Genomic DNA, 18,492 nt, shown 5'->3' on the forward strand with positions numbered 1-18,492 from the left:
TGTTTCAGGATTTACAGCTACCATATGTTTTCTGGCAACTATCCACCTGCTCTCTTAGCTCCAACTCACTCCCTTGATAAATTGCTGCTAAACGTTTCATTGTCTAAAGGACGTACACTCTCAGTTAGTAGCTTTATGATAGCTTGCATTGTTTGTCTTGATTTTTATTTTTTAATAAATAAAAATAAATGAAAATTTAATCTGTGTAGTTAAAAGCAAAGTATTGAACAAAATGCTGTACTCCCATTTGACTATCTGGAATAATTTCCCTTTGATTAATCATTCTTTCCTTTTTTTCTAGGGCACTCCTAGGCTTAGCAGAAGGACATCTCCTGGTCCCACCCACAGAGCCACATTTGAGTAGTAGTGCATGAATATCTGTAAAAATCTCTATGCCATCTTTAAGCTGCTAAATGTTACTGTTTTACTGAGACAGATACTGAATGTAATTGTCTTGTGCCTGAGCTCACCAGCAAAGTGAAAGCAGAGACTAGTGCTAAAGATAGAAAACTGTAAACTTGAAGCAAGCATATATTAAAGTAGTGCTCAGCTGAGAACTGTAGCCAGAGCTGTTCTTTCACTTACATCATCTTTCCATACATCCACATGAATCCTGTTTGTCTTTGCTATAGATTATCCTTTCCTACGTTATGTGCAGTGTAAGACTTATAAAGCTGTCTGTGTCAGGGTACCCCAGTGGCTTGTTTTCAGTCATTCTAAAACATGTATTTACTGTACCTAGATGTTATCATAGTAATCTTTTCATAAATTTCATTCCAACATGATTTTGATGTTTTTAATTACTTTGAGATTCAGAAGCTGCAGTTGCTAATGTAGTCAGCTCCATGGATCTTGAGCTGGTGGGTGAGTAGGTAGGTATTGGGGATAGAGCCTCTTGTCAGGTCTGAAGTTCACTAAGTTGTTGCTAATTGGGGATAATGTGTAACTTTTTATATGAAAGATACTAGTATCTATAAAATTAACTCGCACAGTATTTTCAACATTTTATATTCCTTAATAACTAAAAAAACACATGAAGAATTACATGTCCTGATACCATATTTTTATTAACTGTGTCAGTCCATAAACTCCACACATGTTTATTGGAGAGTAAAATTAGAGGTACCAGCTGTACATTCCCCTTCAGTGGAATTGAGCATAGTTCTCAGTGCATATTTATGGAACGCTATTACCTTGTCACATTCACTTTAGTCATGTGTATTGAAATGTTTGAAGTGCCTTAGACTCTTGCCATATTTTCAGAATAAAATTTCATTATGCTGTTCTACTCCTCTCCTGTTTTACATGTGATTTGTAATCATCTAGTAATGCTGCAAGTAACAACTGCAACAGCAAAGTAGGGTAGCTTAGAGGACTAGGTAGCTCAGCCTTTGCAGAGTGCTGATGCAAACAGCATCAGTGCCCGAACTGGCTTTCTTAAGCTGACAGGCAAAGTAAAAACCTTTGCCAGTGAACTGACCTGCCTACACTGGTTTTGCACATGCTGGCAAGGGTGGACCCTTTACTGTTTGGAAGCAGCCTCTCTCAGCCATGCAAAGCACTGTAGAGAGGCACCAGAGGATGGTATTCAAGTGGTTTACCTGAATTGCAAACTAATTACCAACTGAAATAAAGGCTTTCATCGTTATGTTCCAAACTGTCCTGGCAGTATGGTGAAGAGGATACTTTTTAGATGGCATTGTAGCAAGTCCTAAGCTAATGCTTCTGTGTCCTGGTTAGTTCAGATCTACTTGATGAGATAGAGAAATATACATCAGTGCCTTCTTTCAAGGGATCTAAACATTTCTTTTGTGTCCTTCCTCTTTCCCATCTAAGTCCTTGTTAAACAGTTTTTCCCGTGTAGTTCCCTTGAAATAGGGACCCCCTGAAACCATTCCACTTGGCCTGCATGGACATGGCTTGAATTGCATGAAGTTTCTGTGAGCTCTGTCAGAACTGGTTTGGTACTTCCTGGTACTACTGTCATGCTAGTTCCTTAGTGCTTGGGAGTATCCCCTGGGAAAAAGGTGGGTGGGTGAAGTCTTTCTGCTGGGGCAGGGGAGTAGGACATGTTGCAATATAGCAGTATCAGTCTTTATTGGACAGCTATTTGTGTGCGGATTCTGTCTCTACCTGATGGTTAAAGAGGTATGTCACCAGTAATTGCCAAATTACTGTTAAAATAAGATCTTCTCTCTAATGCCAGACTGATAGCAAATGGCAGAAGCAAATGGGGAAAAAAAAAAAAGGTCCATTGCTTTACCATCTGCACTCAGATGAGTATTGGATGCAGGCTGTCCTGTGTGGGAGGGAGCTGAGCTGTGCCCCACACATTGAATTCTTCCAGCAACCTCAGAACTGATCACATGCAACACAAGACACCAGAACAGGCTACCCAGAAAATTCCACGTTCATTTTGGACCTAGATCAGTGCAAGTGTCTTGGGCATGGCAAGAGTGGCTTTTGTTTATTTTTCAGGGACACAGATCTGCAACCTCTTGCCGCATTTTGAACAGCTGTCCAGAAAGCAAAGTCAAGATAATGTGTTCTTGTGTTTGAGTTTAAAATACACGTGGCACTGGAGTTAAATCAAACTGATGGAAGTGGAGAAAAAGACTGTCTTCTTTAGCCCTTCGTAAGAACTCGTTCTAATTTTACAGAAAATCACATTAACTTATTTATACATGCTTGCCTGCATCCTCATGGATTAAATTCTTATCTAATGGAAAAACAACTTTGCTAGAACAGAATTTGGACCAGAGGCAGGGTTCTGCTTTCAGTTTAGCCAAGAATGCAACTTCTATTTAGCACTGTTTTGACCAAAAGCAGTCTAGCTGTGCTTTCTTAAGGGAGTTAGTAATCACACATTCAACCCTGTCTCATTATCTCTTTACAGTAGTTTTAGTCTGCAAGGAGCAGCGAGTTGCACTTGTTGACTCATGTGGGCCTTGGCCAGCTTGATTCTGTGACAGCAGTTTTAAACCCTGTAGGTTATATTCCAAAGTCTGGCTTTGTTAAAGAGCATGCTGAGTCATTGTAGTGCCACTGTATTGCTCTAGATATATCCTAATTAGTAATACGTCCAATAGATCTTTGCCCCCAAAATAGCTTTTTAAACAATTCTCTCTGTTGCTGCACTGCTACTTTGCTCCTGTGCTTCATTAGCACACACATATTTGCACGTACTATAGCCTGAGGCCAAAAAGAGTCAATACAAAAAAAATTCAAAACACTCATAAATTTAGCTTTGCAAAGCAGAGGCCTATGACTTATTTTCTAGGTTGGCACAGCTCCCTGTCTCACTCTCCACAAATCAGTGGGAGTCCTGGGCATGCAACTATCATAGAAGGGTTTTCAAATAGTGGTCCAGTGGTTTAAGTGTCTATTAACACGGGGAAAGTCACTGAACATATCTAACATATCTTCATACTTTTTTTTTTTAACCTGGAAATAAGCATAGGAGGAGGAATATGGAAAGAAAACATTGGGTTTTTTTATTGTTGCACATGCCTCCCTCTGCCACAGATAATTTGTAAATCAGAAACCAACACATCAGGGATTAAGATTTTCTAAGTGATCCTATTGTTTTGTGATGACTTTGATTGTCAGAAGCCTGAGAAGATATCTGACCCTTCCAGATGTATGCAAGGGTCGGGTTAGGCAACTCGGAGTTCCTGGATTTATTTAGGTGCCATTTTCCTGGCAAGTAAAAGAGCAGACCTAGAAGCAGCCTCCTGGGGCTCTAGAAAATGTTAGATGAAGCTGAGGACTCTTCATTTCTGTGCAATGTTCAGTTTATTCCTAGAAGGTCATTGCCTTGGGTTAAAGTGCCTTGTAAAGCAAAGTGCATCCAGTTTTAGCTGTCTGGTGAGGTAGGCCATTGTGGTATGCCATGTCAGAAAGATCAACAAAAGCAGCCAAAACTCTGACTGTGTTTGTGGATGTAAGTGAAAAGTACAGAACAAACTGACTGTTTTACCAATGTCAGTGAATGTAAAAAGATGCTATGAGGAGAGACGTAATGAACTGAGCAGCTGCACAGAAAAAACAAAACCATTTTAGAATTACATCCCTTAGCATTTTATTCTCTTGGATGGCCTTCACGTCTCCAGGACGTTGACATCTGAAACAGTTCACACTATGGCAGTCAAATCTTTCTCCAGGAAATAGTTATGAGGTTCCCAAAATCATTTGTAGCCATCAAGTCAAGTTTAACTACAGCTGCTAATGCTGGATAGCATTTATCACAGGTGCTGGGATTAAGAGGGTTACCATGCATACTAGCTCTGAACTAAGCTCCCCCTACACACTACTGCTGGCATTTCCTTGTCAGTTCAGATTGGATGGTGACTGACTCCCAGTATATCCAAGCACGATATTGTCATCACCTTTGAACTCCAACTGTTGGTGAATATATAAAAGCTCTGGCACTTTCTCAAGACTGTAAAACACACCACTGCCTCATTCCAGTTACACTGTCATATATAAACTGAAAGGAAAAGAGGCAAGGATTACTGATACTACACTTCAAAATGATGGAAAGCAGCCAACATAATGTTGATCTAAATGCAATGACTGAAGGAAGATATTTTGGCAAGACATACTTTAAGAGGTTTTATCTTTTTTTGATACAGCTGGAAGAACTTGAGTTGTCTTCTAAGTAGTTTTTATGTCTATTTCTCCTGATGCCTCATACTTTTGGCTGAGAAATCTGCTGCTCTGGGTCCAGTTCAACTCTGATGTGAATAATGCAAGCCTTGGCATTAATCCCTGACACAGAAGACTGGCCCTTTACTGGGATGGAAGCAGCCCAAAGGCCGAAGTTGTGCTCTGCCTTTCAAAGCCATTGCAGATGGCTGACGCAGCACTCACGCTCTCACCTCAGCTGCAAGCAGCCCTCTTCAGGGAGTTGTGTGTAAACTTCATCCCTTCCAGCTCTTGTGTCTGCATCCAGTTCCACTGACTGAAAGCTTAACTACATGCATTTCCTTGCTAAAAAGAGGTACTTTCAGGTCTTCAGTTCACATGAGTATGCTTGGGCCTTCCTCTGAGTGCCCAATGTGGGACAAGGGACAGAAGCAGTAGGTCAAGGAGCACTGTTGGAATACATGCAAGGAGGATTTTGCATTAAACACTCTTGAAATGGCCACAATGAGATTAGAATCATAGAACTGTTTTGGTTGGAAAAGTCATCTAACATCACCACAACCATCAAACCATGTTCTGAAGTGCCATAACTACACATTTTTGGAACCTCTCCAGGGGTGGTGTCTCCACCACCTTCCTGGGCAGCCTATTCCAATGCCTGACCACTCTTTCAGTAAAGACATTTTTCTTAATATCCAATCAAAACCTCCCCTGGTGCAACTTGAGGCCATTTCATTGCATTCTATTGCTTGATACTAGGCAGAAGAGACCAGCACTTACCTCACTACAGCCTCCTTTCAGGTAATTGTAGACAGCAGTTAAGATGCCCTTTCAGCCTTCTCCAGAGCAAACAATCCCAGTTCTTTGAGATGTTCCTCACAAGACTTGTTATTCATGCCATTCACCAGCTTTGCTGCCCTAATCTGGGCTCACCCCAGCATTTCAATGTCCTTGTAGTGAGAGGCCCAAAACTGAACATGGCACTCACAGTGTGGCCCCACCAGTGCCGAGTACAGGGGCAAGATCACTTCCCTACTTCTGGCCACACTATTCCTGATACAGGCCAGGATTCTGTTGGTCTCCTTGGCCACTTGAGCACACTGCTGGCTCATGTGGCAGACTATCAACCAGAATCCCCAGGACTTTTTCTACTGGGCACCTCTCCAGCAACTCTTCCCTAAGCCCACAGATTTGCATGGATTTGTTATGACCCAAAGCGCAGAATGCAGCACTTGGCTTTGTTAAATCTCATATAGTTGACCTCAGCCTGTCCAGATATCTTTGAAGAGCCTTCCTCCCTTCAAGTAGATCAACAATGTCATCCAATTTAGTGTCATCTGCAAGCTTACTGAGGGTGCACTCAACTCCCTCATCCAGATCATTGATAAAAGTACTAAACAAGACTGGCCCCCAAGCTGAGCCCTAGGCAACACCAGTCGTGACCAGCCACCAACTGTTTGGGCCTGACCATCCAACTACTTTTTAACCCAGTGAAGTGCTGACCCAGCCATGAGCAGCCAGTTTCTCCAGGAGAATTCCGTGGGAGACAGTGTCACAGACCCTGATAAAAAACGTCCACAGCTTCTCCTTAACCCACTAAGCAAATCACTTGGTTGTAGAAGGAGTTTAGTTTCATCAACCAGGACCTGCCCTTCATGAACCCGTTCTGACTGGGCCTGATCACCTGGTTGTCCTGCACAGGCTGCATAATGGCACTCAAGATGACCTGCTCCATGACCTTCAGCATTGGGGTCAGATTGACAGGTCTGTAGTTGCCCAGGTCCTCCTTCCAGCTCTTCTTCTAGATGGACATCATGTTTGCCAATCTCCAGTCAGCCAGAAAGTCAAAGTCCTCTAAGAGAACAAGGGTTAGAGATTGTGAAACTTCTCCCAGATACCCAAAGCATACTTTATCTCTCTCTTTAACCTGGTTGGGTGGTTTATAACAGACTCTCATCAAGATATCCACCTTGCTGGTCTTCCCCCTGAATCTCACCCATAAACACTCAAACTATCATAGTTTTCCTAATACACAAATACTGGTTTCCAGCTCCTCCTGTTTGTTTCCCATTCTGTATGCATTAGTATAAAAGAACTTCATTGGTCTAAAGGTCTTGCCACCTTTTTGTAGGGGCAAGATCTAATTCACAGAATCATAAAATGGTTTGGGTTGGAAGGGGCTTTGAAGATCATTTAGTTTCAACTCTCCTGCCATGGGCAGGGGCATCTCCCACTAGACCAGGCTGCTCAATGGCCCATCCAACCTGGCCTCCAACACTTCCAGGGAAGGGGCACTCAAAATTTTGCTGCCATTGTCTCACCATCCTCACAATAAAGAATGTCTTGCTAAAATCCATCCTAAAGCCATTCTCTCTCACCCTAATGCACCACCCCCTGTAAAAAGTCCCTTCACAGCTTTCTTGTAGGCTCCCTTCAGGTACTGGAAGGCTGCTGTAAGGTCTCCCCAAAGTCATCTTTTCTCCAAGGTGAAAAGCCTCAACTCTTGCAGCCTATCTCCATAGAGAAGGTGCTCCAGCCCTCTGATCATCTTTGTGGCCCTCCTCTGGATCTGCTCCAATAGGTCCATGTCCTTCTTATGCCGAGGGCTGAAGAGCTGAATACAACACTTCAGGATCTCAAGGCATTCTACACACAGCCTATATCTGTGCTTGGGATTGTGCCAACCAGCGAGCAGGACCTTGCACTTAGAGTTATTGAGCGTCATGAGGTTGGCATGACCTCACCTCTCAAGTCTGTCCAAGTCCACCTGGGTGGCATCTCTTCCCTCCAGAATGTCAACTGGACCTCACAGCTCAGTGTCATCTGCAAACTTGCTATGGGTACACTCAATTCCACTATCCATATCACTGACAGAGATACTAAACAGCACTGGTCCCCATAACAAACACTGAGGGATGCCACTCATGGTCTCCATGTGGACATTGAGCCGTTGACCACAACTATCTGAGTGTGGCACTCTATCCAGTTACCCAGCAAGTGGTCCATCCCTCAAATCCATGTTTATCTGATTTGGTGACCATGACGCCACATGGGACAGTGTCAAGCACTTTACATGAGCCCAGGTAGGTGACATCAGTTGGTCTTTCCCTATACATTGATACTGTAACTCCATTGTAAAAGGCTGTGGAGTTTGTCAGGCATGATTTTCCCTTGGTGAAGCCACATTGGTTACCACCAGTCATCTCTTCTTCATTTTTCATATGCCTTAGAAAAGCTTCTATGAGCTTCCCAGGCACAGAGCAGAGACTGGCTGACCTGTAGTTTCCAGGGTCTTCCTTTATTCCCTTTTCCATGATGAGAGTTATGTCTCCCATATTCCAGTCAGCAGGGATTTCACCAGTGTGGTGGAGGGTTGCACAGGCCTCAAATGACTATGTTTACAAATCTATTCATGCCTGGACGTGTTGTCCCCCCAAAGGGTGTTGCCCTGCCTAAACAAGTTAAGGGGAACAATGGGACACAATAGCCTTGGTGCCTTCCAGTCTGGGTTGCCTCCTCGAAGGTCTAAGTAAACACGTTGTGTAAGCTCACGTGCCTAGGGTGGGGAACCCACCTGAGCCCTCTCCATATTTGGGGGTACTGGACCCTCGGACTTCACCTTATTTGGTATGTTTTGGCCTGTTGCCAAGCCCTCATTGGACAGAATTGTGGCCCAGGGACCATCAATCGCGGGGTCAAAAATCATAAAAAGGGACAATACAGTGTCCCTGCTACCTACCTCTCTCGCATCTTGCCTCTCGCTCCTTGCCACCCTCTACCACCCACCTGCTGCTCCTAGCTGCTTCTAGCCGCTTTTGGGGACCACTGCTGCTGCATGACTCCAGCCCACGGCACCAGCCCAGGGAACTGACTAAGGCGCTCCCAGCCAGCTGCCACTCCAGCTGCTGCTCCCAGCTTGACCGTGCCCATGGAAGCTCAGACAGCGCGCCCCAATAACCCCTGAGCTAATCTATTCAAACCCACGATATTTGGGACCATCGAAACTGACTCCAGCCAGTGAGTAACTGAGCAAACTCGAGCTAAGCCAGCATAAACTCTCAATAGATTACCAGTGGCACTTTCATGCCACAGGCTCTCTCCCTAAATCCTTTCAAACTTTTGCTGAATTCCCAATTTGCTGTACATAGACATTCTGTAATATAATCTCGGAACCGCATACAAAGAACTTGTGTGGGGTAGCTGTAAATAAGTTTGGGGGGGGGGGGGGGGGGGGAATTCCTTGTGTATATAATATTAAATTATTTAAACCCTTTTAAAATTCAGCCTCATATTTCATTCCCCCAAAACCCAAACGAACCCCTTCACGACAACCAGACTGCTGTGACCTTTCAAATACAATGGACAGTGGTTTGGCCACTTCATCTACCAGTTTTCTCAGGACCTGTGGGTAGATCTCATCAGGTCCCATGGACTTGTGCACCTTCAGGTTCTTTAGATGGCCTAAAACCTGATATTCATGTCTAGCGGGCAACTCTTATCTTTTCCACCCCCTAGCTCTGTTTTCTGGAGCTTGGGTGGTGCCGCTGGAGCCCATGTCAGTGAGGACTGAGTCAAGTAGTCGCAGAGTACCCCAGGTTTCTCCACATCCCTTGTGACCAGGTCTCCATTTTCCTTCCAGAGAGGCCTCACATCTTCCCTAGCCTGTTTTTTATCACTAATGTACCTGATTAAATTCTTCTTGTTCCCTTTTATGCCTGTGCATTAGCGTAAAGGTGTACGAGGTGAGCTTCCATTGAAGCTAATTCCTACCTGGATGTTCTCAGGTGCTCCTGTGGTTGCTAATTCATCAGTGACCCTAGAGTCTTTGCTGTTGCATGGGTCTCCATTCCCTATCTCCACTGATACAGCAGACCAAAAGGCCTCACTAGCACATCATCCTTCAAACATTGCTGTACTACCCTCAAGCTTATTTAAAGCAAACCCAGTTTTGTACCCTACCCTCAAATCCTTTATTGCTGGGCAGCTTTCCAGCTACTCTCCTGCCAGCCCATATGTGCTAGTTTGAAGCTAGCTGGAATGTTTTGGTGAGAAGAAGTAGATTACAGGCTGTGAAAGGAAAACAATGGTGATGTCTACTCCCCTCAGAATCTCACAGAGGAGTTTGGGAAGGGGAAACGAAAACATTAGATAACACTCTTGCCATTTTTGTCACTCTCTGCCTTGGGCTTCTGACTGAGCTACATCTCTAACACACCCTCCACTCACCTTTGCTTCTTAACCTCTTGGCTGAACCTCTATTATTCCTTAGGACTGGGGTAAGGTTGAGAGGGGCAGGGGGGAGGTGCAGGGGTGGTTCAGAGCCCCTCCTGGGGACTCAGGTTTCTGGGAGGGGAGTTGTGCTTCTGTATTACCTTTTACCTTGTATATTTCTGTATATAACTGATAGATAATGTAAATATCTGCTTGTATATTGTGCCAGCTGTAAATAAATAGCTTCATTTAAATTCCCAGAGCCGGCTGAGTCTAGCCTGGGTAACTTCTAAAGTGTGGGGGGGGAACACCCAAACCATCACACCGTAGCATCGCATGGGATTGTTGTGACCCAAGTGGAGGACCCAGCACTTGGCCTTGTTAAACCTTATACAGCTGGCCTCAGCCCAGCCAGCCTGTCCAGATCCCTTTGCAAAACTCTTCTACCCTTGAGAAGATCAACACTTTGGCCACAACAACCCCATGCAGAGATACAGGCTGGGGTCGGAGTGGCTGGAGAGCAGCCAGACAGAGAGGGATCTGGGGGTACTGATTGATACCCGCCTGAACATGAGCCAGCAGTGTGCCCAGGTGGCCAAGAGAGCCAGTGGTATCCTGGCCTGCATCAGGAATGGTGTGGTCAGCAGGAGCAGGGAGGTCATTCTGCCCCTGTACTCTGCACTGGTCAGACCACACCTCGAGTCCTGCGTTCAGTTCTGGGCCCCCCAGTTTAGGAAGGACACTGAGATGCTTGAGCGTGTCCAGAGAAGAGCGACGAGGCTGGTGAGAGGCCTCGAGCACAAGCCCTACGAGGTGAGGCTGAGGGAGCTGGGATTGTTTAGCCTGGAGAAGAGGAGGCTCAGGGGTGACCTTATTACTGTCTACAACTACCTGAGGGGTGGTTGTGGCCAGGAGGAGGTTGCTCTCTTCTCTCAGGTGGCCAGCTCCAGAACAAGAGGACACAGCCTCAGGCTGCGCCAGGGGAAATTTCGGCTCGAGGTGAGGAGAAAATTCTTCACTGAGAGAGTCATTGGGCACTGGAATGGGCTGCCCGGGGAGGTGGTGGAGTCGTCATCCCTGGGGCAGTTCAAGGCAAGGTTGGATGTGGCACTTGGTGCCATGGTCTAGCCTTGAGCTCTGTGGTAAAGGGTTGGACTTGATGATCTGTGAGGTCTCTTCCAACCTTGGTGATACTGTGATACTGTGATACTGTAACACTCTGACCAGCTTGGTGGCACCTATGAACTTCACAGAGAGAGTGATTTCTCTTCACAGAGAGAGTGATTTCCCCTTGGAATGGGCTGCCCAAGGAGGTGGTGGAGGCACCGTCCCTGGAGGTGTTCAAGAAAAAGCCTGGATGAGGCACTTAGTGCCATGGTCTAGTTGACTGGATAGGGCTGGGTGATAGGTTGGACTGGATGATCTTGGAGGTCTCTTCCAACCTGTTTGATTCTATGATTTTATGATTCTATGAACTCAACAAGGGAGCACTCAGTCCCCTTATCCAGATCATCGATAAAGATACTAAACAAAACTGGCCTCCAGACTGAGACCTGGAGAACACCACTTGTACAAAGAGTATTATTAACTATAATCAGCAACAAATAGCAGGCATCAATCTCCATGTCCTCTAACCAACACGACAGCCACTTCCAGGATTATTACTGTGATAACATAAGCAGTAGTATTTCCTCAAAGCAGTGCATGAGCTTTGGTACTATCTGTTAAGTGCCGATCTGAGTGGAAGTAGCAAAGAGATATTGAAGATGTAGCGGTTGATACCACTGCTGCAGAAAGAGCCTCTGCTGCATTCTCCTTAAGAGCTGTGGCTAGCCAGAGAGTTGAAAAAGCAGCTCCCGCTCCCCAGTGACGCTGTCCTTGCTCAGCCACACCTGCGTGAAGACAGGACACTTCTTTTGCGTGCGGTGGGGAGGAGGCAGGTTAATAAAGACCCTTCTCTATTTCCTGGCCATGGTATCACGACTTTCTCTGGGGCATGAAAAGCCACCTGCTCTCTCTGGCAATCATGCTGCAGTGCCCTGCATTGCTCTTGGGCATTTCTGGGGCCAGGAGAGCAACGTTAGAGTCAGCCTGTTAAAACCATTTAGTACTGAGGAGGTGTGAGCAGGCAGGGGCTGGCCCGGGAAATGGCTTCCTCACGCTGTGTGCTCATTCTTGCATTCAGAGTTTTCTAGTCCGGTCACATCTCTCTGCTCAAAGACCATTTATTGCGGTGGTTTAACATGCATCGCTAGCCTAACAGGAGGAGACTGTAAATCCCTCGTTTAAGTTGCGTGAACAGAGCCACCCAGAGCCTTCCCGCCGCGCCCTCCCGGTCCGCCGGAGCGCCCAGCGGCACCCCAGCGGGATCCTGCTCGCCCACCCTCGGCCTCCCCGCTGCGGAGCAGGGCGACCTCTGCAGACCGCATAAATCCAGCCACGCTGCGGAGACAACCAGCCTCCGGCAGAGCAGCTCGGTTTCGTTGGAGGTTGGCTTGGGGGTTTTCTTCAGTATTTTGGTATCGCTTAATTAATTTTCTTCTTCTTTTATTAATCAGCTATTTCAGGCGGGGGCGGCTCAGGGCCTGTCTGCACGGATGTGCCAACACAGTGGTGTTACGTACTTTCTCTTGCTAACTTAGAGAGTCATAGAATCAGCCAGGTTGGAAGAGACCTCCAAGATCATCCACTCCAACCTAGCACCCAGCCCTAGCCAGTCAACTAGACCATGGCACCAAGTGCCTCATCCAGGCTTTGCTTGAACACCTCCAGGGACGGTGTGACTGGGTTGGAAGGCAGAAGGGCTCTGCAGAGGGACCTTGACCGCCTGCACAGATGGGCAGAGTCCAATGGGATGGGGTTCAATAGCTCCAAGTGCAGGGTGCTGCACTTTGGCCACAGCAACCCCATGCAGAGATACAGGCTGGGGTCGGAGTGGCTGGAGAGCAGCCAAACAGAGAGGGATCTGGGGGTGCTGATTGATACCCGCCTGAACATGAGCCAGCAGTGTGCCCAGGTGGCCAAGAGAGCCAGTGGTATCCTGGCCTGCATCAGGAATGGTGTGGTCAGCAGGAGCAGAGAGGTCATTCTGCCCCTGTACTCTGCACTGGTTAGACCACACCTTGAGTCCTGTGTTCAGTTCTGGGCCCCCCAGTTTAGGAGGGACATTGAGATGCTTGAGCGTGTCCAGAGAAGGGCGATGAGGCTGGTGAGAGGCCTTGAGCACAGCCCTACGAGGAATGAGGCTGAGGGAGCTGGGATTGTTTAGCCTGGAGAAGAGGAGGCTCAGGGGTGACCTTATTGCTGTCTACAACTACCTGAGGGGTGGTTGTGGCCAGGAGGAGGTTGCTCTCTTCTCTCAGGTGGCCAGCACCAGAACGAGAGGACACAGCCTCAGGCTGTGCCAGGGGAAATTTAGGCTGGAGGTGAGGAGAAAGTTCTTCACTGAGAGAGTCATTGGACACTGGAATGGGCTGCCCGGGGAGGTGGTGGAGTCCCCGTCCCTGGGGCTGTTCAAGGCAGGATTGGACATGGCACTTGGTGCCATGGTCTAGCCTTGAGCTCTGTGGTAAAGGGTTGGACTTGATGATCTGTGAGGTCTCTTCCAACCCTGATGATACTGTGATACTGTGGTGACTCCACCACCTCCCTGGGCAGCCCATTCCAATGCCAATCACTCTCTCTGGCAAGAACTTCCTCCTAACATCCAGCCTATACTTTCCCCGGCACAACTTGAGACTGTGTCCCCTTGTTCTATTGCTGGTGGTCTGGGAGAAGAGACCAAGCCCCACCTGGCTACAATGTCCCTTAATGCTGAATCAGAAGCCCATTGCTTTCCACCCAGGTTTTGTGCTGACAAGGAGGCCCAAAAGCATTTTCCTGAGATAAGAGGTCAGGATATCGGGAAAAAAAAGTTGTTGTCTGTGCCCTAGAATTGTTTTAGGAAGAAGTTCTTGTGATCCCAGCATAAAAAGGTCAGGAAAATGCTGGAGCAGGTCCAGAAGAGAGCCATAAAGATGATCTGAGGGCTGCAGCGCCTCTCCTGTGAGGCCAGGCTACAAGAGTTTGGGCTTTCCATCCCGGAGAAAAGAAGGCTCTGGGAACACCTTACAGTGGTCTTCCAATACCTAAAAAAGGCCTAAAAGAAAGCTTGCATTAGGACTAGACAGAATGTATTTAATCTTGAGGAAGGCAGATTTAGACTGGATATTAGAATGAAGTTATTTACTGTAAGCATCATGAGCTACTGGAACAGGTTGCCCAGGGAGGGTGTGGTTGCCTAGAGATGTTCAAGGCCAGGTTGTATGAGGCCTTGGGCAACATGGTCTAGTGGGAAGTCTCCCTGCCCATGGCAGTGGGGTTGAAACTAGATAATCTTTAAGATACCTTCCAAAGCAACTCATTCTATGAATCAATCAGTAAGGGACTTGGATGTTGGGATCAAGAGGTCCTTGACCAAGTTTGCAGATGGCACCAAAATAAGTGGGGAAGCTGACAATCCAGAAGAGAGAGTCACCCACCAGGAGGATGCGGACAGGTGGAAGGAATGGCATAGCAAGAATTTTGTGAAGTTCAACAAGGACAAGTGTAGTGTCTTGTACCTGAGAACATGTAATCCTACAGTGCAACTAAGACTGGGATCCACCCACCTGGAGAGCAGCCCTGTGGGAATGGACCTGGGGGTCTTAGTGGACAAGAAGCTCGACATGAACAGTGTGCTGTAGCAGCAAACAAAGCCAAGAGGATGTTGGTTGCATTAACAAAGGCATCACCCACAGATACAAAGAAGTCCTTGTCCCACTCAGTGCTTGTCAGACCACACCACTACTGTCTGAAGTTTTGGTCCATATTGTACAAAACAACATGTGGACAGGCTGGAGCGAGTCTAGAGAAGCGTCTTGAGAAGGATGAGAGGCCTGGAAGACCTGTCATATGAAGAAAGGCTGGAAGAAATGGATTTGATCAGTCTTGAGAACGTTTAGGGGAGACCTTGTTACCATGTACCAGTACATACAGGGTGGCTACCAAGAGGCTGGACACTTCTTTTTTTACAAGGAGACTTGTAAGGAGATTCTGACTGGACTCCAGAAGGATTTTTTTTACCATGAGAACAGTTAGACACTGGAATAATATCCCAATGGAAGAAGTGGATTCTCCTACACTGGCCAGTTTCAAGACTCAGCTTGACAGGGTGCTGGGCCATCTCATTTGAACTACACTATTACCTAGAAAGGTTGGACCAGATGATCCTTGGAGTCATAGAATAGAATCAGTCAGAGTTGGAAGGGACCACAAGGATCATCTAGTTCCAACCCCCTTCCCATGGGCAGGGACACTCTACCCTAGGTCAGCCTGGCTGGAGCCCAATCCAGTCAGAGTCCCTTTCAACCTGGCATTCTGTGATTCTGTGGTCTACTCAAGAGCAAGTCATATTAGGATGGCTACTCATGCCTTGAAATACGTCTCTGCTGCAGCTGTGAAAGTTTCCCTCAAATTACAAGGCAATTTCTTTTTTTGTTTGTTTGGGTTTTTTTGTTTGTTTGTTTGTTTGTTTTTGTTTTTGTTTTTTTGAGGACGCTAACAGAATTACTTCTTGTACAGCCTGGTGCAGGAGACATGTTTCTGGTGTCTAGGTGTGCCTTTTCCACACATCACTCCTTGACCTGTAGCCACATCAGAAGGGACACTTGCTTTGCCTTTGTTGTGGTAGGCCTCATAGACCCAGAGTAGGCTTATACATGTCTTGCCTTGCCTAAGCATGTTTTTCTGCTCCACCAGAGAGGCAAGCATGGGAAATGGACACAAGGCCTGGAGCCAAAGAGTCTGGCCTGCCCAGGGTCCTGTGGTGTAAGGTACACACATTTAGCTTGTGCCTGCCTAGTGCAAGGCCCCTGCTGTTCCCAAATTAGGGAAAAGCGAGCCTGTGGCTGTGCCTAATATGGTAAAGTTTGGCTAACTGCCATCCTGATTGGCTATTCTGTGTCCAAGGGGCAGTTAATCTCTGCCCACATTGATAAAAGGACATACACACAGGTGAACACCGTGCTTTTGCTTCCCTGCTCTTTGCTGTGCTCTCTCTGCTGTGCCCAGCCCTGCTGCTATTGCACACTGCTTTACTGCTTGCCTGGTGAACTCCACTGCCGCGAGTTACCAGGAGCAGACTTTGGATGCTGATCGCGTGCAAGCCTCAACGTCCAACAGACAGAGTCCCCTGAAAGCACTTGGGCACTGTCTGGACTGTGGCTAGCCCCCATGAGGGTAATATTAATAATCTGTGAGTAAATGCTTAAATGCCTCTTTGTAATTCTCTGTTGCCTTCTGCCACAGAGCAGAAGGAGCTTGAGCCCATCTACTGGGCAAGCAGCATATTGGCCGCAAGTGGCATATGACCATGGGAATAGTCTCTTCCAGGTCAATTAATGTTTATATATTTTGCTGGTTATTAATAGATCTTGATATTATCCATAGAATGTTTCCATAATCATGTAAGAACCAAAATATTATTAAAATTAGTGGTTGGGGGTGGCAAGAGTTCTGAATAGCAAAATGAATAAACAATATTAATTTTTAACAATATCATCTTACATCAATTAATTTCCCCTCCCCAACAGACTTACAGAGGCTAACAATCAACACCAACTGCAAAAAGTTTTGTATATTACTCTCTTCAAGCTTGCAAGAAAAAGGTTCTTCAAAGGCAGGTACAAACCAGGAAAACAGGCTGTCATCTATCATGGACCTGACCAGGGATTCCTACCATTTGCTGCTAATGTACATTACTACTGAGAAGCATATAAACAAACTAGGTTGGACATGCTGCTCCACCTGATCCGAGGAACTAGCCATCCTGAAAACTTTCACCTGAAATGCAATATAGACTGCCCAAATTACCTGAAATAGCTTCCACAGGTCTTCCACAGACAGCAAACTCAATCCTATTTTGTGGCTGAGCAGAGCTGAGCCTATCAATACCAATGTTAAACAAAAAAACTGTGCAAGGATGCCCATGTTACCACCCTGAATGCCACGTGTCTTCTTGAGATGCTAGAGGAGCAAAGGTGGAGGAGGCTCCAAGTGGAAATTTAGCCTTGGCTTTAAACAAAAGTCTGGGAAAAGCACAAGTCCAGAACTGCAAAGAAAACATGCTACTTGTCAATGGTTTCTGGCTCTTATGCTTCCCTCCATTACTGCTGACTGTGAGAAAACTAATGAGATTGTCTTTCCCACTGTTTGGTTACATCAAAATACAACTAAGTGTGTGGAAACTGCTCCTTCTGTTCCCTGACAAAAGGCCAAGGCACAGCTGAGTTCCACTGTCCCGCTCTACCACCATGCAACAGGCTAAGGCACTCCTGAATTCCACTGTCTCCCTGTACCACCACCGTGGTAACAGGTCCACTTGTAAACTATGATTAACTGTGCAAGCCCATATGACTCGGTCCGGGACATCTCTTGTGAGTGGTCAGGTGGTGCCACTTAGAACTTAATCTTGACAATAGCATGAATTTCAGAGACCTTCTCTGAAAAGGAAGAAAAGGGAAGGGTAAGATACTCCCTGTGAGAACATTTCTCCATAACAATAAAATTAGGGTTCTGTAACAGCTCAAATTTTAGCAAACAGGATGTCATCATGTGACCAGGCAAGTACTTTTTTTTTTTTTTTTTTTTTTTTTTTTTGGAGGAGGGGAAAGGAAAAATAGGGGGGATAGGGGAGATAAAAAGATGTCTTTAATTTTGACTTTATTCCTAAAGGTTTATTTGGAACAAAAAATAGGAGTGATCTCATTGGAGCAGAGAGGTATAAACATCTACTGGAAGCTGGTTAAGGTATGTATTCTTCGTCCAGTGGACCAGAATATCACCAGACTGATAGGCAATCAGTTAAAGTGAGTATCCAGGAAGTTATGTAAGGTATGTACCACTCAGCTAGCAGAACACAGTGAATCTTACACAGAGGAATCATGAGCTATTTTGTTAACAGATACTTTGGCAATTTTAGAGGTACTCACCTTCAGGTACATAATGAGCGATCTTCTAAAACAACATTACTGTGAATTTACAGAAGCTCCCTTCTAGTAGTGAAAAGGCAATCCCAATGCCATACTTTAGTAAAACAGCAAAGAAAAAACAATAGCTTAAACAACCATGCAGTGCGACCTGCTCTTTATTCTCAACCTTACTGTATGTCATCTGTCACAATTTCAAATTATGAGTCTATTTAAAAAGACTTAGTTGGGGTTCCTGAGCTAAGCTCAGAACACCTTTATTCTGGCATCTGAAAGAGAAACTGCATGCAAAGGGATGACAGAAAAATAAGATAATTAATTACTTCCCATACACTAATTACTTTCCATACAATGTCTTCATTACCTGATAAGGCATCTCTGTATCTAGACAAAGCTAGCCTAAATAAAATTAATACCCTGACAGTTGAAATCATTTGTAACAATGCATTGCATTTCTTTAATCCCTCCTGGCCAAGAGAATTAGAGAAACTCAATTACTCCTAATTAGTCAGTTCATGGAAGTCACACGGTGACCATTAACCCCAACACTGCTAACCAACATACAAGTGATACAAGTAAACTGTTACCTAAGGAAGCCACCTAAGTTCTCTGATTATCTGTATCTTGA

At 45.8% G+C, this 18,492-nt stretch overlaps 1 protein-coding gene across 1 annotated transcript in view; it reads left to right on the plus strand.

The window, feature by feature from the left end:
* Positions 1-1,286, plus strand: part of KANK1 (KN motif and ankyrin repeat domains 1) — a 35,024-nt gene extending 33,738 nt beyond the window's left edge. Inside the window, exon 11 of the mRNA XM_064176534.1 lies at positions 302-1,286. Within this exon, the coding sequence (XP_064032604.1) occupies positions 302-364 (63 nt within the window). The 3' untranslated portion in view covers positions 365-1,286. The remainder of the gene's footprint in view (positions 1-301) is intronic.
* Positions 1,287-18,492: the final 17,206 nt, after the last annotated feature.

This window comes from Pogoniulus pusillus, chromosome Z, assembly GCF_015220805.1.
Source record: "Pogoniulus pusillus isolate bPogPus1 chromosome Z, bPogPus1.pri, whole genome shotgun sequence".
Taxonomy (NCBI): Eukaryota; Metazoa; Chordata; class Aves; order Piciformes; family Lybiidae; genus Pogoniulus; species Pogoniulus pusillus.